The sequence below is a fragment of the Muscardinus avellanarius genome (genome assembly GCF_963383645.1).
Source record: "Muscardinus avellanarius genome assembly, chromosome: 10".
Lineage (NCBI taxonomy): Eukaryota > Metazoa > Chordata > Mammalia > Rodentia > Gliridae > Muscardinus > Muscardinus avellanarius.
In genome coordinates this window covers 89172982-89196193 of record NC_137796.1, presented here as the reverse complement: position 1 = coordinate 89196193, position 23212 = coordinate 89172982, and the positions used below count along the sequence as shown (strand labels likewise).

The window sequence follows — 23212 nt, the reverse complement described above, 5'->3', positions numbered from 1 at the left end:
AGTTGTTGGGAGGCTGAGATAGGAGAATGGCAGGTTTGAGACCAGTCTTAGCCACTACGTAATGTTCTTGGCAACATCTTCAACTACTTAGTGAGAGCCTGCTTCAAAATAAAGAATAAAAAAAAATAGGGTTTGGAACCAAGCGTTGTGGCGCACACTTATAATCCCAGTACTTGGGAGGCTGAGACAGGAGGATCACAGGTCTCCGGCTAGTCTCAGCTAGTACCACACACACAAAAGATCATAAACATATTTGTGTGTGTGTATGTGTGTGAGACTGGGGATAGAAGCCAAGGACATTCTACCTTCGAGCTACACCCCCAGCCCTATTACATATATATATATATTTTTTGGGGGGGTGTTACTGGGGTTCCTGGAAGCCCTTCTACCTCCGGGCTACACTCCCAGACCGATTTCTACATTTTTATTTGGAAACAGGGTCTCCTAAGCCAGTGCGGGGATTACAAGTGTGTGCCACCACGCCTGGCTATATATTCTTTATTTGAAACAGCGTCTCACTGAGTTGCAAAGGGACTCGCTGAGTACCTGAGCCTGTCCGCTAACTGTGATTTTCTTGTCTCAGCCTCCCAAGTACTGGAGTTACAAATGTGCGTCACCACACCTGGCATTAACAATTTTTTTTTTTTGTTTTTGTTTTTTTAATGGTACTGGGGTTCCTGGAAGCCCTTCTATCTCTGGACTATACTCCCAGACCTATTTTTACATTTTTTTTTATTTGGAAACAGGGTCTCCTAAGCCAGCGCGCGTGGCTGGCTTCAAACCTGTGCGATCCTCCTGTCTCTGCCTCCCAAGTGTGGGGATTACAAGCGTGTGCCACCATGCCCGGCTCATTAAAAATTTTTAAATGAAAATATTTATTGAAATTGGGCATGATGGTAGTACTTTTTTTTTTTTTTTTTTTTTTTTTTTTTTTGTTGTTGTTGTTGGTGGTGGTGGTACTGGGGTTGGAACCCAGAGGCTTTCTACCTCCGGCTATACTCCCAGATCTATTTTATACTTTATTTGGAAACAGGGTCTCACTAAATTGCTGAGAGCCTCACTAAGTAGCTGAGGCTGGCTTCAAACCTGTGCAATCCTCCTGTCTCAGCCTTCCAAGCGCTGGGATTACAAGCGTGAGCCACCACGCCTGGCTGGCACATGCTTTTAATTCTAGTACTTGAAAGGCTGAGACTAGAGGATCTTAGGTTCAAAGCCAGCCTCAGAAACTTAGTGAGGCTCTCAGAAACCTAGTGTGACCCTGTTTTCAAATAAAATTGGGTCGGGAGTGTAGCTTGAGAGTAGAATGCCTCTGGATTCAATACTTAGTACCATTTAAAAAAAAAGAAAAAAAGATTTTACTGAGCATATATGAATAAAGGTTAAGATTTTCTTATATTCTAGGAAATATCCAAACAGTTTATTATAGAAATATAAGATAGGGAATAAACTAATTAGTATTAGGTTTTTTGTGGTGCTAGTATTAAACCCAAGGGCATTCTACTTCTATGTTACACTCCAGCCTTTTATTATTTTTATTATTATTATTTTCAGTGCTGGGGATTGAACCCAGAGGCATCTACTCCAAGGTACACCTACAGCCCTATTTTTTCTGTTTTCTTTAAATTGAAACAAGATCTCACTAAGTTACAGAAGGTTTTACTAAGTAACTGAGGCTTGGTGCAAACCTGGATCCTACTGTCTCAGCTTCCCAAATGCTGGAATTATAAACATATACCAACATGCCTGCCTTATTCTTTATTTTGAAACAGGATCTCACTAAGTTGCTGAGGCTGGCCACAAACCTGAAATCCTTTGGTCTTAGCCTTCCAAATACTAGGATTACAAGCATGAGCCACCACGCCTGGCTTGTTTATGACCTTTGAAACCATTCAAAGTAGATAAATGGGAAGTCCTTGCTAAATGTGTTCAGACTACCCACATACAGCTACACACACCTATATTCCCAATACTTGTCAGGTTGAGGCAGAAGGATCACAGGTTTGAGGACAGCCTCAGCAATTAATGAGACTCCTATTAACCTAGTGAGACCTTGTTTCAAAATAAAAATAAAATAGGGCTGGGTTTGCAACTTGTAGGTAGAATGCCGCTGGGTTCAATTCCCACTCCCACGGTAGTGTGCACGAGGGCACATACACGAAAGAACAAAGATTTCAAAATAGGTCTTTGTATATAGCTCAGTGGTAGAGTCCTTTTACATATCATACACGTAGTCTGAAGTTCACTCCTCACGACAGTCAAAAAACGAAACATGCTTAACTGACTTCTCAGAAATTATGAAGTTAGAGCCGGGCGTGGTGGCGCACACTTGTAATCCTAGCATTTGGGAAGCTGAGACAGGAGGATTGCAGTTCAAGGCCCTCCACAATTTAGTGAGACCCTGTTTAAAAATAAAGAATAAAAAATAGGACAGAGGGTATAGCTCAGAGGTTAAATGCCTCTGGGTTCCAGCCCCACAAAAAAAGGGAAGAAATTATAAAGTTAGCCAGGTGTGGTAGCACATACTTGTGATCCCAGTACTTGGGAGGCTGAGACAGGAGGATCATGGTTCGTGGCCAGCCTTATCTACTCAGGAGTGAGATCCTGTTTCAAAATAAAGAATAAAAGCTGGGCATGGTGGTACAATCTTGTAATCTCAGCATTTGGGAGGCTGAGACAGAAGGATCATGGTTCGCGGACAGCCTCACCTACTTAGTGAGGCCCTTGGCAACTCAGTGAGACCCTATTTCAAATAAAGAATGAAAAATAGGGCTGGGGGTGTCACTTGGAGGTAGAAAGCCCCTGGGTTCCACCCCCAGTACCACTAAAAAAATTAAAAATAAAGCTTGGGGTTTAACTTGGAGGTAGAATGCCTCTGGGTTCCATTCCCAGTACCCAGGGGCCTTCTACCTCCAGGCGACACTCCCAGACCTATTTTATATTTCATTTGGAAACAGGGTTTCACTAAGTTGCTGAGAGCCTCACTAAGTAGCTGAGGCTGGCTTTGAATCTGCATGATCCTTCTGTCTCTGCCTCCCAAATACTGAGATTATAAGCGAGCACCACCACGCCCGGCTATTAAGTTATTTCTGAGTTTGATGGGAAGTGAACTAGATTAAGTAAGATCCTATGATACTCTTTGATCTGATCTGTGACCTTAATGTCTCTGTGTAAGCCATGACCATGGATTTGTTGATGTCTAACTTGTGAATCTGTTCTGATTTAACTTGTAAGAATATTTTAGTATTTAGAGATTTTATGAGCTCATAAACTGCTGAATGTACACACACAACTCCATCGTGGTTTTGCAATACTTCTCTTTATCCCTACTTAGACTCAGCGAAGTTAGAGCCCAAATAGAAGCTCTCTGAAGAAGTGAAACTTTAAGGGAAAAAAAATATGGAATTTATTTATTTATTTATTTATTTATTTACTTATTTATTTATTGTGGGTCTGGGGGTGGAACCCAGGGTCATTCTACCTCTGAGCTACACCCTTGCTCTATTTTTTTATTCTTTATTTTGAAACAGTGTCTCACTGATTTGCAAAGGGCCTCACTAAGTAGTTGAGGCTGTCTGCAAACCTCCATCTTCCAGTCTCAGCCTCCCAAGTTGCTGGGATTACAAGCCTGCTCCACTATGCTTGGCTTGGAGTTAATTTTTGTGTGTGTGTGTTTGTGGGGTTATTGGGGATTGAACCCAAGGGCATTTTATCTCAGCTATATCCCTAGCACTTTTTTTATTTTGTGCTTTGAAATAGGGTCTCAGGTGTTGAGAGTCTCATGTTGTCAAGGCTGTCCTCAAACTTGTGATCCTCATGTCTCAGTTTCCCAGGTACTGGTATTATAGGCATGCATGCACCTCCATGCCCATCTTGGAGTTAAATATTTTTAATTCCCCAGCCTAAATGGAAGCTTGGCATAAAGCCTTGGTTACCTTTCAATACAGCGTTCCATTGCTAAGTGTTCTCCTAGTTTCAGCTTGTAGCTAGCTCCCTGTACTCCTTCATATTCTTCAGGAAAGTTGCAAACTTTGGCAGTACTGTTGAGGCAGCTCAAGGCAGAGGGCCACCGGGTGCTCATCTTCACCCAGATGACCCGAATGCTGGATGTATTGGAGCAGTTTCTTACCTACCATGGCCACCTGTACTTACGTCTGGATGGATCTACTAGAGTTGAACAGAGACAGGTAACCCAGGCATTCTTGGCCCTTTAGAAACTCCTCAGTTTCTATCTCCTTTTCCCAAGCCTTGGGCTTCCAGAAGGGGCCAACTAAGCCTTGAGTTCTTGGGGAGAATAAGTCTCCCAACATTACCGTTTTTTTCTCTTTTTCTCTAGGCCTTGATGGAACGTTTCAATGCAGACAAACGCATATTTTGCTTCATCCTTTCAACTCGAAGTGGGGGTGTGGGCGTGAACCTGACCGGAGCAGACACTGTTGTTTTTTATGACAGCGACTGGAATCCCACCATGGATGCTCAGGCCCAGGATCGCTGTCACCGAATTGGCCAGACTCGAGATGTTCACATCTATAGGTATTGCCACATTTTTGCTGCTTTACTTCCTGTGTACTGTGATTTTTTTTTATTATTTATTTATTTATTTATTTATTTTTGCGGGTCTGCGGATGGAACCCAGAGGCAATTGACCTCCTAGCTATACCCCCTGCCCAATTTTTTATTCTTTATTTTGAAACAGAGTCTCACTGAGTTGCAGAGTCTGCAACTAAGTAGCTCACTAAGTAGCTGAGGCTGTCTGCGAACTGTCCTCCGGTCTCAGCCTCCCAAATGCTGGGATCACAAGCCTGCGCCACCTCGTCCGGCGGGTTTTCTTGATAAAGTTGTCTTTTTACACCTAACCTCCATTTAATCCTAGGCTTATCAGTGAACGGACAGTGGAGGAGAACATCCTAAAAAAGGCGAATCAGAAGAGAATGTTGGGAGACATGGCCATTGAGGGAGGCAACTTCACCACAGCCTATTTTAAACAGGTACAAAATAAGATTTTCAGCATAGACATAAGATAACTAGGAGTTTCTCCTGCTCTAGCCTTCACTGACCTGCTTTTCCACCAGTGGTGTCTCCGCTACTTGAAGGAGCTATCAGCCTCACAGTTTTAGACCTAGGACTAGCATGTTATTGACTGATACCTTTTCTTCTATTCTTTTCAATAGCAAACCATTCGAGAGCTGTTTGATATGCCTTTGGAGGAGCCAACTAGCTCATCTGTACCTTCTGCCTCTGAGGAAGAGGAGGAGACTGTGGCTAGCAAGCAGACCCAGATTCTAGAGCAGGTGAAAAAGAGCGTGCAAATCTAAAGTAGAGCTACTACTTAAAATGAGCTTGTCTTTCATTAGTGTGTTGAATTTGTCAGGAGGAAAATTACTGTTACTTTCCACACATAATTTAGTTAATAATATTAATCATCTTATCTGGAGTTCTGATACCTAGGTTTGGATTTCTTTTTTTTTTTTTTTTTTTTTTTTTCGAGTCTGGGGATGGAACCCAGGGGCATTTTACCTCCCTCCAAGCTACATCCCCTGCTCAATTTATTTTGTTTTGTTTTTGTGGTACTGGGGTTCCTGGAAGCCCTTGTACGTCTGGGCTACACTCCCAGACCTTTTTTTTTTTTTTTTTTTTTTTTAAACAGGGTCTCTTAAGCCAGCGAGGCTGGCTCCGAACCAGCACAATCCTCATGTCTCCGCCTCCCAAGCACGGAGATTACAAGCGTGCGCCACCACGCCCGGCCCTGCCCTATTTTTTATTCTTTAAATCTGGTCTCACTGAGTTGCAGAGGGCGGCCTCACTAAGTAGCTGAGGCTGTCTGTGAACCTCAATCCTCCGGTCTCAGCCTCCCGAATGCTGGGATTACAAGTGTGCGCCACCACACCCAGCCTAAGTTTGGATTTCAATAGTGCTGCTGGTTGTTTTTTGATTTGTTTTTTTGTGGCACTGCAGATGGAACCCAGGGGCATTCTACCTCCAAGGGACACCCATAGCCCTATTTTTTATTCTTTCCTTCTTTATTTATTTTTGAGGTACTAGAGGTGGGATCCAGAGGCTTTCCTACCTCTGGGGATAGAACCCAGGGGCATTCGACCTCTGCCCTATTTTTTATTCTTTATTTTGAAACCGGGTCTCACTGAGTTGCAGAGGGCCTCACTAAGTAGCTGAGGCTGTCCGGGAACTGCAATCCTCTGGTCTCAGCCTCCAAAATGCTGGAATTATAAGCATGTGCCAACCACACCCGGCTCTGCTTTTTAAATTATTTATTCATTTATTTATTTTGTGGCACTGAGGATTGAACTCAGGGGCACTTTACCTCTGATCTATACCCCAGCCCTTTTTATTTTTTGTTTTGGAAAAGTCTTACTAGATTATTGAGCTTTGATCTGTTCCTAAGGTTGTTTTCGATACTGTGATCCTTCTATCTTAGCACCACCATGCCTGGGATTTTTTTTTTTTTTTTTTCCTGCAGTACTGGGGATGAAACCCTGGGGAATTCTACCTCTGAAGTACACCCTCAGCCCTTGTTTTTATTCTTTATTTTAAAACAGGGTTTGAGCCGGGCGTGGTGGCACATGCTTATAATCCCCATGCTTGGGAGGCTGAGACAGGAGGATCGCACGAGTTCAAAGCCAGCCTCAGCTACTTAGTGAGGCTTTCAGCAACTTAGTGAGACCCTGTTTTCAAATAAAATACAAAAAAGGTCTGGGAGTATAGCCCAGAGGTAGAAAGCCTCTGGGTTCCACCCTCAGTACCATGAAAAAATAAAAAATAAAACAGGGTGTGAGTTGGAAAGGGCCTCACTAAGTAGTAGCTGAGAATGGCTGCGAACTGCGATCCTCCTGTCTCCGCCTTCCAGATGCTGGGATTACAAGTGTGAGCCACAATGCCTGGCTGGAATTTTTATATTGAAAGAAAATCACACTAAAAGTTGCTGAGGACTTTTGATAATTTGCAGAGGCTGTCCTCAAACTTGTCTTCTGTCTCATTTTCCAGAGTACAAGTGTGTGCTAAGTCAGAAGGGATCGCAGGTTCACTGTCAGCCTCAGCTACTTAATGAGGCCCCCTGAAATTTAGTGAGACCCTGTTTCAAAATAAAGAATAAGCTTGGTGTGGTGGTGCACACTTGTAATCCCAGTACTTGGGAGGCTGAAACAGGAGGATTGCAGATTTGTGGCCAGCCTCAGCTACTTAGTTAGCCCCTCTACAATTTAGTGAGACCCTGTTTCAAAATAAATAATAAAAAATAGGGCTGGTGGTGTAGCTTGGAGGTAGAATGTCCTGGGTAAAATCCCCAGTTTCACAAAAAAGTGAAAATAAAAATTAGGGCCGGATGTGGTGGCTTACATTTGTAATTCTAAGCATTTGGGAGGCTGAAACTGGCGGATCAGAGTTCACAGGCAGCCGGGCGTGGTGGCGCACGCTTGTAATCCTTGCGCTTGGGAGGCGGAGACAGGAGGATCGTGCTGATTCGGAGTCAGCTTTGCTGGCTTAAGAGACCCTATTTCCACATAAAAAAGTTAAAAAATAAGTCTGGGAGTGTAGCCCATGGGAGTGTAGCCCAGAGGTAGAAGGGCTTCCAGGAACCCCAGTACCACCAAAAAATCAATCAATCAATCAATCAGTCAATCAATCAATAAACAAAATAAAAAATACAAATGGGTCTGGGAGTATAGCCCAGAGGTAGAAAGCCTCTGGGTTGCACCCCCAGTACCACCAAAAATAAGTATTACATCTTATAGACTGGCTGGCAGAAGCTGATGCATTCACTCATTTTCTTTTTATAAATAATTTTACTTTAGCTGGGTGTGGTGATGCATGCTTATAATCCCAGGGCTTGGGAGGCTGAGACAGGAGGATTGCACAGGTTTGAAGCCAGCATCACCTACTTAGGCTCTCAGCAACTTAATAAGAACCTGTTTCCAAATAAAGTATAAAACTAGGTCTAGAGCCAGGTGTGGTGGCACACGCTTGTAATCCCTGCCCTTGGGAGGCTGAGACAGGAAGATCGCACAGGTTCAAAGCCAGCCTCAGCTACTTAGTGAGGCTCTCAGCAACTTAGTGAGACCCTGTTTCTAAATAAAATATAAAAAAGGTCTGGGAGCATAGCCCGGAGGTAGAAAGCTTCTGTGTTCCACCCCCAGTACCACCAAAAAAAAAAAAAAAAAAAAAAAAAAGAGTTCACAGGCATCCTCGGTTGCTTACTGAGGCCCTTTGCAGCTCAGTGAGACCCTATTTCCAAATAAAGAATAAAAAAATAGGACTGGGTATATTGCTTGTAGGTAGAATGCCTCTGGGTTCCATCTCCAGTACTGCGGAATGAATGAATGGGGCTGGGAATGTAGCTCAGAAGTAGAATACTCCTGGGTTCAATTTCCAGTATCACACACAAATAAAATATAATAATAATAATAATAATAGTAATAATAATAATTGCTGTAAATCTAAATTACTTTTATTGGGAGGGTACTGAGTATAGAATCCAGGGGCACTGTACCTCCAAGCTACACCCCCAGCCCTATTTTTTATTCTTTATTTTTTGGAACAGGGTCTCACTAAGTTGCAAAAGGCCTAAGTAGCTGAGGCTGTCTGTGAACTGCAGTTCTCTGTTCTCTACCTCCTGAATGCTGGGATTCCAAGCATGCGTCACCATGCCTGGCCCCAAATTAGTCTTCTAAGTCTTCCACTGCTATAAAATGGAATTGAACATGCCGGGCGTGGTGGCGCACGCTTGTAATCCCCGCGCTTGGGAGGCAGAGACAGGAGGATCGCGCAGGTTCGAAGCCAGCTGCGCGTGCTGGCTTAGGAGACCCTGTTTCCAAATAAAAATGCAAAAATAGGTCTGGGAGTGTAGCCCGGAGGTAGAAGCGCTTCCAGGAACCTCCGTACCACCAAATAAATAAATAAATAAATAAATAAATAAATAAATAAATAAATAAAATGGAATTGAACACAAAATAATAAGTGCCTTGTTGCTAAGTGTGGTGATATACACCTGTAATTTTAGTACTTGGTAGGCTGAGACAGGAGAATAGGAGGGTGGCAGGTGTAAGGACAGCCTCAGCAACTTAGGGAGTCCCTGTTTAAAAATAAAAAATAAAGCCGGGCGTAGTGGCGCACGCTTGTAATCCCAGCATTCGGGAGGCTGAGACCGGAGGATCACGGTTCGAGGACAGCCTCAGCTACTTAGTGAGGTCCTCTGCAACTCAGTGAGACCCTGTTTCAAAATAAAGAATAAAAAATAGGGCAGGGGGTGTAGCTCGGAGGTCGAATGCCCCTGGGTTCCATCCCCAGACCCGCAAAAAAAATAAAAAATAAAAAAATAAAAAATAGAAGCCAGGCGTGGTGGCACATGTTTGTAATCCCTGCACTTGGGCAGCTGAGACAGGAGGACTGCACAAGTTCAAAGCCAGCCTCGGCTACTTAGGCTCTCTGCAACTTAGACCCTGTTTCTAAATAAAAAATATAAAATACATCTGGAGTATAGCCCAGAGGTAGAAAGCCCCTGGATTCCACTCCCAGTACCACAAAAAAAATAGAGCTTAGGATATGGCTCAGAAGTGGAACAACCCTGCGTTCAGTACCTTGTACCAAAAAACAGAGTGCCTTGTACATGATATAAAAACACTGTTTTCTAGATATTGAAGCATAATTGGAAAGGATTTTGAAAGGATTGGTTTCTGAGCTTCATCTCCAAAGTTAATAAATAAGGCCAGGCATGGTGGCACATGCTTGTAATCCCAGCGCTTGGGAAGCTGAGACAGGAGGATCATACATGTTCGAAGCCAGCCTCAGCTACTGAGTGAAGCTCTCAGCAACTTAGACCCTGTTTCCGAATAAATTATAAAGTACGGCCGGTGTTGTAGCCAGAGGTAGAAAGCCCCTGGGTTCCACCTCCAATTCCACAAAAAAGAAAAAAAAAAGCTAATTAAAATTCTGGGTATTGGCTCCATCATTTGTTTTTGTTTTCAAATGCTCACCAGAAGCCAGGTGTGGTGGTACATGGTTGTAATCCCAGCATTTGGGAGGCTGAAATGGGAGGGAGGATTGTGGTTTGAGGGCAGCCTCAGCTACTACTTAGTGAGGCCCTTTGAAATTTAGTGAGATCCTGTTTCAAAATAAAGAATAAAGCCGGGCATGGTGGCGCACACTTGTAGTCCACACGCTTGGGAGGCAGAGACAGGAGGATCACGCAGGTTCGAAGCCCACCGTGCTGGCTTAAGAGACCCTGTTTCCAAATAAAATATAAAAGCCAGGCATGGTGGCGCAAAAATCCCAGCATTCAGGAGGCTGATACTGGAGGATCGTGGTTTGAGGACAGCCTCAGCTACTTAGTGAGGCCCTTTGCAACTCAGTGAGGCCCAGTTTCAAAATAAAAAATAGGGCAGGGGGTGTAGCTCGGAGGTCTAATGCCCCTGTGTTCCATCCCCAGACCCGCCAAAAAAAAAAAAAAAAAAACTATAAAATAGGTCTGGGAGTGTAGCCAGAGGTAGAAGGGCTTCCACCCCCAGTACCACCGAAAAAAAAGAAAAAAAAAATTTTTAAAAAGAATAAAAATAGGGCTGGCGGTGTAGCTTGAAGGTAGAATGCCCCTGGGTTACATCCCCAGTGCCACATAGACACACACACACACACACACACACACACACACACACACACACAAATCAAAAGCTCACTAGATGTAGATAGCTGTTTAAAGAGAGATGTTTTTCTCTACTGAAAAACCTTTCTCTGCTGTTAGTGTTCTGAGCTACTGCTATTGGTGGCCTTGGTATGAGTTTCCTGGATATTCATCATGTGTAGGGGAGTGCAGGGTGGGTCCTGGCTTTAAACCCAGGGTTTAAATTACGGGTTTTTGGGTTTTCAAATCTTTTTTTTAAGCCAAGCACTGTGGTGTATCCTTGTAATTACAGTACTTACGAGACTGAGACAGGAGGATCATAGGTTTGTAGCCAGCCTCAATTACTTAGTGAGGCCCTCCATAACTTAAACCCTGGTTTTTTGTTTTGTTTTGTTTTGCGGGTCTGGGGGTGGAACCCAGGGGCATTCAACCTCCGAGCTACACCCCAGCCCTATTTTTTATTCTTTATTTTGAAAGCGGGTCTCACTGAGTTGCAGAGGACCTCACTAGGTAGCTGAGGTTGTCCGCAAACCACGATCCTCTGGTCTCAGCCTTCCGAATGCTGGGATTACAAGCGTGTGCCACCACGCTGGGCTTAGACCCTGTTTTAAAAGTAAATAATAGCTGGGTGTGGTGATACAGGCTTATAATCCCAGCATTTGGCAGGCTGAGACAGGATTCTGGTTCAGGGCCAGTCTCAGCTACTATCACTGAGGCCTTCTGCAATTCAGTGAGACCCTGTTTCAAAATAAAGAATAAAAAAATAGGGCCGGGAGTGTAGCTTGGAGGTAGAATGCCCCTGGGTTCCATCTACAGTACCGCAAATAAATAAATAATAAATAGGTCTGGGGTTATAGCTAAGAGGTAGAATATCTCTGTGTTCAATCCTTAGTACTGCAAAAAAAAAAAAAAAAGTATTTATTTATGGAAGCTTAAATCTAAAGTACATGAAGAAGGAAGTAGAGCTAGGTAGGAGTCTCTAAAATTCAGTCCATTATTGAACCAAGCAGAGTTGCTTTAATAACTCTGGAGTTTCAGAAGGTTTTTGATTATTTTTTGAAAATCTTGTTTTCAACAATTAGAGACTAGGTCTCTAATTCTTGCCAGAATCAACTTCCAGGATATTAAAAATCTTTTATTAAGTCTTTTTTTTTCCTGTATACCCTTACAGGCATTATGTCGGGCAGAGGATGAAGAGGATATTCGTGCTGCCACGCAGGCCAAGGCTGAACAAGTAGCTGAACTTGCAGAATTTAATGAGAATGATGGTTTTCTTGCTGGTGAGGGAGAGGAGGCCAGTCGGCCTGGGGCTGAGGATGAGGAAATGTCCCGAGCTGAGCAGGAGATTGCTGCCCTTGTAGAACAGGTTAGTGTTGGACCCACTAGTTTTTACCTTCATAACTTCTGTGGGCTCAGGACCCTTTTATCAGTCTTTCCCTGTTCTATCCTTCAGCTAACCCCTATTGAGCGCTATGCCATGAAATTCTTGGAAGCCTCACTGGAAGAAGTGAGCCGAGAGGAGCTAAAGCAGGCAGAAGTGAGTATTCTGAGGGTTGGGGTTTACTATAGGAAGCTGCTAATTTCTACTGACTCCTTGCTCCTAACCATCCTTGGGTTTTGTTGGCAGGAACAAGTGGAAGCTGCCCGCAAAGACTTGGACCAAGCCAAGGAGGAGGTGTTCCGCTTACCCCAAGAGGAGGAGGAGGGGCCAGGGACTGGGGATGATGTTTCATGTGGGACTGGTGGAGGTAGCCACCGACGCAGTAAGAAGGTCAAGGGCCCTGAGAGGCCAGGGACTCGTGTCAGCGAGCGTCTTCGAGGAGCCCGGGCCGAGAGTCAAGGGGCAAACTACACTCCTGTCACATCCACTCATGCCCGCAGTACCTCCACACCTCCCCGCTGCAGCCCTGCCAGGGAGCGAGTTCCCAGGCCTTCACCTAGGCCTCGACCTGCTCCAGCTTCAGCTTCCACTGCAATGCCTGCCCCCATCCCTGTCCCAGTCCCAATACCAGTTTCAGCCCCAAATCCAGTAACTATTCTTCCTGTCCATATCTTGCCTTCTCCCCCAACTCCTCCACAGATTCCTCCTTCGTGTTCTTCTCCTGCCTGTACCTCTCCTCCTGCCTGTATTTCTCCATCACCCCATACCCCACCACCACCACAAACCTCTCTCTTAACTCCTTCCTCTCCTTTACTGCTTGGTTCACCTTGTGTGCCCATCTCTCCTCCAGTCGCCAACCTCTCTTTAGGCTTGGGACCTGAGGAAGAAGTATGTGGACAGGCATTGGCATCTACAGAGTCCCTGGAGCTGGCTGGCATGACCAGTTCTGAGACTTCCATGCTTACTCTTGTGCCCCCTAAGGATATGTTGCCAGTTGCTGTTGAGATCATGCCTGTGTCAGAGAAGAACCTTCCTCTCATCCCTTCTGCACCTAGCCCAAAAGGAGAGGCTGACAGCATCCCTAATGGTCAAGAGCAGGAAGAGGAGGTACCAGATCCTACCGAGGGGACCGTCCTCACAGTGCTGCCTGATGGTGAGGCGTTGCCCACATGTCTGAGTGAGAGCAATGGGCTGGAGCTCCCACCCTCAGCTGCATTTGATGAGCCACTTCAGGAGCCATTGGAGGCTGACAGGAACTTGGAAGAGCTAGTAGATGTTCAGACCCCAACCTCCAGCCCAGAGAAGCCACAAGAACCTGCTACAGTTGAGGTCACAGCCCCATCAACTTCATCTTCAGCCACCTCCTCTCCTGAGGGTCCTTCACCTGCCCGCCCTCCTCGGCGTCGCACAAGTGCTGATGTGGAGATTAGGGGCCAAGGGGCTGGTCGGGCAGGGCAACCTCCAGGCCCTAAAGTGCTTCGCAAGCTGCCAGGACGACTAGTAACTGTGGTGGAAGAAAAAGAACTTGTGAGGCGGCGACGACATCGGGGAACTTCCAACATCTTAGTGCCTGGGGTCTCTGAGACTAATGCCAGCCCGGGAAGCCCATCTACTCGTAGCATGTCAGGGCCAGAGTCTTCGCCTCTCACCAGTGGGCCCTGTGAAGCTCCTCCCTCATCCTCACTGCCCACCCCAACTCAGCAGCCATTCATAGCTCGTCGTCGCATTGAGCTGGGGGTGACTGGTGGACGCAGTCCAGAGAATGGAGATGGGGTACTGCTGGCCATCACTCCGCCTGCTATGAAACGCCGAAGGGGGAGGCCCCCCAAGAAGAACAGGTCTCCACCAGATGCTGGGAGAGGGGTGGAGGAGGCACCCTCATCCACCTCTAAGGGCAAAACCAATGGGGCTGACCCAGTCTCTGGGGCTGAAACCCTAATTGTTGCAGAGCCTGTTCAGGGGCCCCAGCCTGTTCCTGAACCCCAGCCTGTTCCTGAGCCCCTGCCTATTCCTGAGCCCCAACCTATTCCTGAGCCCCAACCTATTCCTGAGCCCCAACCTATTCCTGAGCCCCAACCTCTTGGACCCCAGCCAATTCACAGACCAGAGCCCATCTTGTCACCTGTGGAGAAAAGAAGGCGTGGGCGGCCCCCAAAGGCACGCGATTTGCCCACCCCTGGGACCACATCTTCTCCAGGGGATGGCAGTTTAGAGAGCCGGACACAGCCACTACCACCTCCGCCACCGCCACCGCCACCACCGCCACCTCTGCCACCGCCCCTACCACTACCCCTGCCACTTCTAGCCTGTCCCACTGCTACTGTCACCAACACTGTCACTACTGTCACCATTTCAACATCCCCACCCAAGCGGAAGAGGGGCAGACCTCCCAAGAATCCTCCATCACCTCGGCCCAGCCAGCTCCCTGTCTTGGACCGCGACAGCTCTTCTGTCCTTGAGAGCTGTGGATTGGGGAGGCGCCGCCAGGGCCTGGGGGAGAGTGAGGGTAGTTCTTCTGATGAGGATGGAAGCCGACCCTTGACCCGCCTGGCCCGCCTTCGGCTTGAAGCAGAGGGGATACGGGGACGAAAGAGTGAAGGGTCCATGGTGGTGGCTGTGATTCAAGATGACCTGGATATAGCAGACAGTGGGTCAGGAGGTGGTTTAGAATTGACACCTCCTGTGGTTTCGTTAGCCCCAAAACTGCGCTCCACCCGGCTGCGTCCGGGGTCTCTAGTTCCCCCACTAGAGACTGAGAAGGTGCCTCGCAAACGGGCAGGGGCCCCAGTTGGCGGGGGTCCTGGGATGTCAAAGCGGAGCCGTCTACAGCCCCCGAGTCCCCTGGGACCTGAGGGTTCAGTAGAGGAGTCTGAGGCTGAAGCCTCGGGTGAGGAGGAAGGAGGAGACGGGACCCCACGCCGCCGGTCTGGTCCCCGCAGGCTCGTTGGGACCACCAACCAAGGGGACCAGCGCGTCCTGCGCAGCAGTGCCCCTCCTCACCTCTCTGGCCCGACCATTAGTCACAGAGGCCGAAAGGCCAAGACGTGAGTGGGCTGCCCCTCCATGTAAGGCTACCCACCATGGCTGCCTACCCTCCATGACCAGGCCTGACTCTGTTAACCACTACTTGAAGTTTTTGAGGGGGGAAGCCTCCAGGGAGACATAGGGGCCTTTCCCCTCCTTTCCACCAAAGTAGGGGGTAGGCAACTAGTAGTCATGGAAATGGGGCTCGTCACAACCCCCCCTTCCCTTCCTCCCCACATGGCTGGGCAGTGTTAAGGGTGGCAAGATAGTCTCTTTCCCCACCCCTTGTACTTGATTTCCCAGCTATCTTAACCCCACACCCTTAGTGGAAGGGGGAGGGGCTTCTCTACAATGAGTTTTTTCTTTTTCTTTTTTTTTTTAAGAAGAAAAAAAAATAATAAACTTAGTTTCTGTATGAGCATCCGCGTAAGGAAGCTTCTGATTTTCTGGTCTGGTGGAGGGTTGGGTGGCGACTTGGGCATTGTTTTTTCTACTTTTGCTCTTGTAAAGGTCCTCATAATTAACTTATAGCTACACCAGGGTTATATACATTTGATGTAGAAATCATCGTCAAGAAAGGGGAAGGTTGGCAAATCTGATTTTCTAGTAGCCTGTGTTTCCCTGAAATCTTAAGTTTTAAGTCACTCAGACATATTCCTCTCCCTTCTCCCTTCAATCCCCTTGGCTCCTGGACTTTCCCTTAGAGCTCTCCAGTGCCTCCGCCTTTTCCCTTGTTTTAGTCCATGTGCTCAGGTGCTTCCCTCTCCTTTCTCTAGAAGGCATGCATCCTACCTCCACTTGCTTCATCCTGTGGCCTTCCTCTCCTCCATCTAGCCAAACTGGTTTGAGTCAGCCACACCCCTTTCCCAGCTCCTGGGGCTCCTCAGATGGTGGCTGGCCACCCAACCCCACCCCTGGGCTTGGCTTGGAGCCCTGAGTCAGCTCCATCTTCACCCAAGCTAAGTCAAACCTGAGGCAGGAGCCGAAACTCACAGTCCCTCAAGGCTTGTAGCCAGGTAAGAGCCCTTGTTCATGCTTATATTTTCTGACCTGGACACCTTGCCATATCTCTTGGTTGACTGTGTTCCTTATCTGAGTTTTACTCCTCAATACCTACTTTCCTGCAGCTTGTGACTCTTTACCCCCCCCCCCATACACACACACACTCTCTCTCACCCTTCTGTTACTTGTGTATAGGGAAACACAAGTGGTTTCATTTTGTCTAGCTCCAGGGGAATGGTTGAACTTAGGATGGAAAAGTGGTTTGATACTGTAGCTTAGAGGGCCTGAGAAATAGGGAGTTGAGAAGTGAGTAGGGCATTGTTATACAGGTTTCTGCGTGGGTGATATGGTTGTCTGGATTAGTGTTGATCTGACGGTGTAGTCTGGGTTGAAATGGAGAGGGTGGTGGCAAGGAGGCAGCATCAGCATAGAAAAGGAGACCCAGCTTGGAGAAGTGGGGGCTTTCTGAGGTCCAATTTCTTCAACTGTAAAAAGGGCTTAGGTATGTACTTTTTTCTTCCTCTCTTCCATCCCTAGAACTGTTTTGTTGCTTTTTTGGTACCAGAGAGTGACACCCAGGGCCTTGCACATTGCTAAGGCAAGCGCTCCCTCACTGAGTTACATCTCTAGATCTCCTTCCCACCCTTTTATAAATCTTAAGTTTGAGATTGTTTTGCGAAGATGCCCAGGCTGGCCTTGGACTTGTCCTCCTCTGCCTTGGCCCCTGGAGTGACAGGGACTATAAGCAGGTGTTACCACAGTTGGCCACAACTTTTCATTTGAAGTGGGGTGCAGGGCCTAGGGTCCTGTTTTCCAACCCAGCCCTCAGTTATAGACTCAGGAATTTGAGGAATGCTAGGGCCTTCACAGTGCAATTTTAGGTCATTTAGTCTCCTGCCTAGAAGATTCTGTATTTTTTCTGTTTCTAGGTGTGCACTTGTCAATATGCTTTTCTCCACTTGTCAAAACAGTAAGTAATGTGCTCACAATCACCTTCAAACACAGACTTCTAGGCTGAAGGAAAAGGATTCCGGCCACACATTTCCTCTCCTGGTCTGAGTCACCAGAGGAACTCCACAGTAAGGCAGCATTCCTGAGACTTGGGGTAGGCTGTAGGCACAGCGTCTCTGAGGGGTGGAGTCAGCAAGCCAGGCCAAGAGCTCATTTGTTGGGCTTACAAGTACCTTGACTATCGCCCACAGGTGATGGAGGACGAGGAGAAGGCAGTGGAGAGCTACCCTGGAGCTGCTCATTCTCCATCCCCCATCCGTTGCTGCTGGCTCCGCCTCCGCTACTGGGCAGCTACTAGCATTATCTGTGGCTGTTCTTGCCTGGGCATCATGGCTCTTGTGTTTGCCATCAAGGTGAGGAATGCAGTTCTTATGGGAGCAGGGGGGTGGGCATAAGGCAATGGTTTTATGTATCCAACCTGTGCACATCAATCACTAAATATTTATCTGTGCTTGGCTCTGGGCCTAGTGCCAGAACAAGATACAGTTCCTACTTTCAGAGGACCTATAGTCTAATCAAAGATGACAGTGAGGCCAGGCATGGTGGTGCACACTTGTAATCCCCGCGCTTGGGAGGGGGAGACAGGAGGATCACGCTGGTTCAGAGCCAGCCTCGCTGGCTTAAGAGACCCTGTTTCCACATTAAAAAGTTAAAAAATAAGTCTGGGAGTGTAGCCCGTGGGAGTGTAGCCCAGAGGTAGAAGGGCTTCCAGGAACCCCAGTACCACCAAAAAAACAAAAACAAAAAACAAAGATGACAGAACAAATAATTATTAATAGAATGTAATTAATCAGTATTATGATAGAGGAAAATAAAGGGTACTGGAAGATAGGAGGGATGTATGTATGTGATCTTGTGTGGGGCGGCAGAGTAAGTGATTAGTAAGGCATCTTAAGGGAGACGACAGGAAAATAGCTTTAAAGGAGTGAATAAGGGTGACAGTGTAGCCAGCAGCGAGGAATAGCAGGAGGGAGTCAGAAGATCCAAACTTTGAGGGCCTCCAATTAAGGCTAGGGTCTAACTCAGAGCTACAGTGCCCCTGGGTTCAGTCCCCAGTACTTAAAAAGAAGAAGAAAGGAAGAAGTAAAAATCAATTCAGGCTTACATGTAGAGTGAATGGGGAAAGTATGGAGGCGGCTGAGCAGTGATGAGAACAGTCTCTAGGAACCTGGAAGAAGCTTTAGGGTCTTTGAGAGGGTTTTACCAACACACATACCCTTTGTGTGTTAGGGGCATAATAGGGATTGAACACAGGGGCATTCTACCTCTAAGCTACACTCTAAGCCCTATTTTATTTATATAAACAAAACGGACTCATTGTAAGTTGCTGAGGCTAGTCACAAACCTGTGATCCTACTGACTCGGCCTTCCAAGTACTGGAATTAGAGGCATGCACCACTATGCCTGGCTTTTTTGGGGGTGGGGGAGGCTCCAGATTGATCATGGGGCCTTGTGTATTCTACGGAAGTATTCTGCCACTGAGCTGTCCTCAACCTTAACATATGCCTTTTTTGTTGTTGTTTGTTTGGTAGACTGGGGATTGAACCCAGGCAGGGACATTCTACCTCTGAGCTATCCATGCCCTATTTTTTTTTTTTTTTTGCGGGTCTGGGGATGGAACCCAGGGGCATTGCACCTCCAAGCTACACCCCCTGCCCTATTATTTTGTTTTGTTTTGTTTTAAAACAGGATCTCACTGAGTTGCAGAGGGCTTCACTAAGTATCTGAGGCTGTCCGCGAACTGCAATCCTCAGGTCTCAGCCTCCCAAATGCTGGGATTAGAAGCGTGCACCACCACGCCCGGTGCCCAGCCCTATTTTTTATTTTTTAGTTTGAAACAGTTACAAAGGGCCTCACTAAGTAGTAGCTTGAACCATGATCCTCCTGTCTCAGCTTCCCAAATGCTGGGATGCTGGGATTACAAACCTACACCACCATGCCCAGCCCCACCCTGTTTCAAAATAAAAATAAAAAATAGGCCAGGTGTGGTGGCGCATGCTTGTAATCCCTGAGCTTGGGAGGCAGAAGCAGAGACTGGAGGATCGCACAGGCTCGAAGCCAGCCTTGCTGGCTTAAGAGACCCTGTTTCCAAATAAAAATATTAAAATAGGTCTGGGAGTATAGCCCGGAGATTAGAAGGGTTTTCAGGAACCCCAGTACCACCAAAAAAATAAATAAATAATAAAAATAAATAAGAAATAGGAAGCCCAGGTGTAGTAGGTGCATGCCTGTAATCCCAGTACTTGGGAGGCTGAGACAGGAGGATCACAGGTTCAAGGATAGCCTTGACAACAGTGAGGCTTTTTGCAATTTAGTGAGGCTTTCAGCAACTTAGCAAGACCCTTTTTCCAAATAAAAAATAAACATTGAAGGTGTACCCCGTAGATAGAAGCCTTCTGGGTTTCATCCCCAGTACTACCAAAAAAGAAACTACTTCTGTTACCATAAGAGTTCTTGGGAGAGCTGGGCATGACGGTGCATGCTTGTAATCCCAGCATTTGGGAGACTGAAACAGGATCAAGGTTTGGGGACAGCCTCAGATACTTAGGCCTTTTGCAACACAGTTAGACCCTGTTTCAAAATAAAGAATAAGAAATAGGACCAGGCGTGGTGGTGCACGCTTGTAAACCCAAAATTTGGGAGGCTGAGATCTGAGGATCACAGTTCGCGGACAGCCTCAGCTACTTAGTGAGGCCCTCTGCAACTCAGTGAGACCCAGTTTCAAAATAAATAATAAAAAATAGGGCAGGTAGTATAGCTCAGAAGTCAAATCCCTTTGGGTTCCATTCCCAAACCCACAATAAATAAATAAATAAATAAATAAATAAATAAATAAATAAATAAGGCCGGGCATGATGGCGCACGCTTGTAATCCCCGTATTTGGGAGGCTGATAAAGGAGGATTGCGGTTCATGGACAGTCTCAGATACTTAGTGAGGTCCTCTGCAACTCAGTGAGACCCTGTTTCAAAATAAAGAATAAAAAATAGGGCTGGAGGTGTAGCTCAAAGGTAGAATGCCCTGGGTTCCACCCCCAGTACCACAAAAAAAAAAAAATAAGTTCTTTCCAGTGTATGGTCTTGAGAGTTAACAATGCCCACCTTGAACAATAGGCATAGCAGAGATGGGTACCTTATTTTGCAGATGAGACATAAGAGAAAAACTGGAAAGGGAAATGTTTTGGTATGAGGTGTTTAGCTCTGACAGATGTGGGGGGTGGTATGTAGTGGGGGCAGTGGGCCCTTTGGGGCAGAAGCAGAGGAGAACCTAACCAAGAACCTACCCCCACAGGCAGAAGAACGTCATAAGACAGGACGGTTCGAGGAGGCAGTATGCTGGGCAGGCCGGGCCCGGAGATTCATCCTGGCCAGCTTTGCTGTCTGGCTTGCTATCCTTTTTCTGGGGCCCATGCTGCTGTGGCTGCTGTCCTACGCCATCGCTCAGGCTGAATGACTTTGTGTGGCTTCTGCTGAGAGTTAGCCGAGACCTTCTGGATCCAACAGTGTGGCATTGCTAAAGTCTGATAACAGCAGGCCCTTCCTAGTTTAAACCTTGGGTGGTGTTTCTCCCAAGGGCCTTTGGAAGAGCTCTCCTAGCCCTCTATAAAAGGAGAGCAGCAGCTGAGACTGAGGAGAGGAAGTCAGACTGGTCTGTTCTTTAGTTCCCTCCACCTTCTATCTCCCTTACCCCACTCCATCCTAGGGGCCTTCTCTCAGAGGAGGGGATTAAGGCCAGGCCTGATTTTATTAGAATTTGTTTTGTAATAAAAACCTTTTTTGGTGGTAAAATGCTTCTGTCTAATTGTTCCTTCCCTGCTTTCCCCTGGGCCCTTGAGAGTCAGATTTGAAATCTGACTCTTTCACCTAGGAGCTCCAAGAGAAGTAAATGACTATTTTTCTTCTTCTGGAAGTTTCCTTATTTGGAAAACCCCAGCTTTTCCCTTATATATCTGTAGAGACCCCGAGGTCAGAGAGGAAGAGTAGTAAACAGTAGCTACTGTTTATTGAGTGGTTACTGCCAGGCTGTGTTCTAAACACTTTATAGTTCTTCAGTGCTCACAATGACTCAATAATAGGAACTATTGTATTCACTTTATAGTTGAGGATATGAGTACAGATTTGTCCAAGATCGCTCAGCTACTAAGTGGCAGGGCTGGGGTTGAGCCTGGACAGTTTAGACCCAGAGCTGAGGGGAAGTAAAGGATTAGATGACAGTAATAACCACACTGTATATGGAAATTTTATGATTATAATAAATATTTCATATCTTTTATCTTGGGCCTCAAGATAAACATTTTTAAGTTGTGAAGGATTTCATACAGGAAAGTACCTAAACAAGTATATAGCTCAAATTAATAAAAAGCAAACATCTATAAAACCATAATCTAAATATTGATCATTGCCAACACTCCAGAAAGCCTAATACCCTCCCAGTTGCCACTTCTTCCTTCCTACAAGTAACTACCATTCTGTGTGTGTGTGTGTGTGTGTGTGTGTGTGTGTGTGTGTTTCTTTTTTTGGTGTGCTGTGGTTAACCCAGGGCCTTCCTTGCATGTGGTAGGCAAGTGCTATACCACAAAGCAATATGCCAGACCAGGGTAACAAATATTAGAAAGATTTTTATGGAAACTTTTTTTAGTGGGTCTGGGGATGGAACCCAGGGACATTCAACCTCCAAGCTACATCCCCTGGCCTGTTTTTTTTTTTTTTTTTTTTTTTTTTTTTTTTTTTTTTTTTTTTTTTAATTAGGAAACAGGGTCTCACTAAGTTGCTGAAAGCCTCACTAAGTAGCTGAGGCTGGCTTCGAACCCGTGCGATCCTCCTGTCTCGGCCTCCCAAGCGTGGGGATTACAAGCGTGCGCCACCACGCCCGGCTCCTCTGCCCTATTTTTTATTCTTTATTTTGAAACAGGGTCTCACTAATTTGTGGAGGGTCTCACTAATTTGCGAAGGTTCTCACTAAGTAGCTGAGGCTGTCCGCAACCACAATCCTTTGATCTCAGTCTCCAAAATGCTGGGATTACAAGCATAGGCCACCATGCCTGGCTTTGGAAACTTTAAGCATTTCATTTTTTATTTTATTTTGTTTTATTTTTATTTTTCTGTGGTTCTGAGGATGGAATCCAGGGGCTTTCTACCTCTGGGCTACACTCCCAGACCTATTTTTATATTTTATTAGAAACAGGGTCTCACTAAATTGCTGAGAGCCTCACTCAGTAGCTGAGGCTAGCTTTGAACCTGTGTGATTCTCCAGTCTCAGCCTCCCAAGTGCTGGGAGTACAAGTGTGCGCCACCACGCCCAGCTCTGGAAACTTTTTTTTGAGATAATGTTTTATTTATCAGCAGCTTCAGTACTATCCTGTTGCTCAAATGGTCTTGCTATTTTTAAAACAATTTTTGAAGCCGGGCCTGGTGGCGCACGCTTGTAATCCCCGTGTTTGGGACTGTTTTCAAAAAAAAAGTATAAAATAGGTCTGAGAGTGTAGCCCGGAGGTAAAAGGGCTTCCAGGAACCCCAGTACCACCTAAATAAATAAAACATTTTTTGAGAATGAAAGAGTAGTCCAATAGACTCATTGTATACCTTTTACTTAGATTTATAATTTTTAGCATTTCAACACATTTGTTGCTGAGCCATTTGAGGGTAATTCATAAATCCTTCATGATATGTCTTTTTTTTTTTTTTTTTCTTGGTACTGGGGATGGAACCCCAGGGGCTTTTCTACCTCCAGGTTACACTCTTAAACCTATTTTTATATTTTATTTGGAAACAGTCTAAGTTGCTGAGAGCCTAAGTAGCTGAGGCTGGCTTCAAACCTGTGCGATCCTCCTGTCTCAGCCTTCTAAGTACTGGTATTATAAATGTGTCACCATACCTGGTTTATGATATATCCTCTAAGAACAAATGCATTTGTTCTTACAGCTATAGTACAGTATAATTCAGAGAAGAAAATATCTCATCGATATTCCAGTTTGCTAGTACATCCTATTTTCTGTTTTAGGATCCAGTTGAACACACTCGCTGTACTTAGTTGTCATATCTCCTTAGTTGGCTTCAGTTTTAGATACCTTCTTTACTTTCTTTCATGGTGCCTTTTGAAACAAGGCCCTATCACATAAGGCACATGTTGAATTTTTCACTTTAATTTTGGTACTGTGGATTGAATCCAAGGGCA

The 23212-nt window shown here is 45.9% G+C and overlaps 2 protein-coding genes across 2 annotated transcripts in view; both read left to right on the top strand.

Moving 5' to 3' along the window:
• Positions 1-15050, top strand: part of SRCAP (Snf2 related CREBBP activator protein) — a gene marked incomplete at both ends in the record, with an annotated part of 70030 nt that extends 54980 nt beyond the window's left edge. Inside the window, 7 exons of the mRNA XM_080703897.1 lie at positions 4015-4184; positions 4334-4530; positions 4871-4985; positions 5169-5288; positions 11793-11987; positions 12075-12158; positions 12249-15050. Coding sequence (XP_080560023.1) covers positions 4015-4184; positions 4334-4530; positions 4871-4985; positions 5169-5288; positions 11793-11987; positions 12075-12158; positions 12249-15050 — 3683 coding nt within the window. The remainder of the gene's footprint in view (positions 1-4014; positions 4185-4333; positions 4531-4870; positions 4986-5168; positions 5289-11792; positions 11988-12074; positions 12159-12248) is intronic.
• Positions 15051-17233: 2183 nt separating this feature from the next.
• On the top strand, positions 17234-20491 carry TMEM265 (transmembrane protein 265; the record flags this gene model as incomplete). Its single annotated transcript, XM_080704299.1, has 2 exons — positions 17234-17392; positions 20330-20491. The coding sequence occupies 2 exons, from the start codon at positions 17234-17236 to the stop codon at positions 20489-20491; spliced, it is 321 nt and encodes a 106-aa protein (XP_080560425.1).
• Between the last annotated feature and the right edge of the window lie 2721 nt (positions 20492-23212).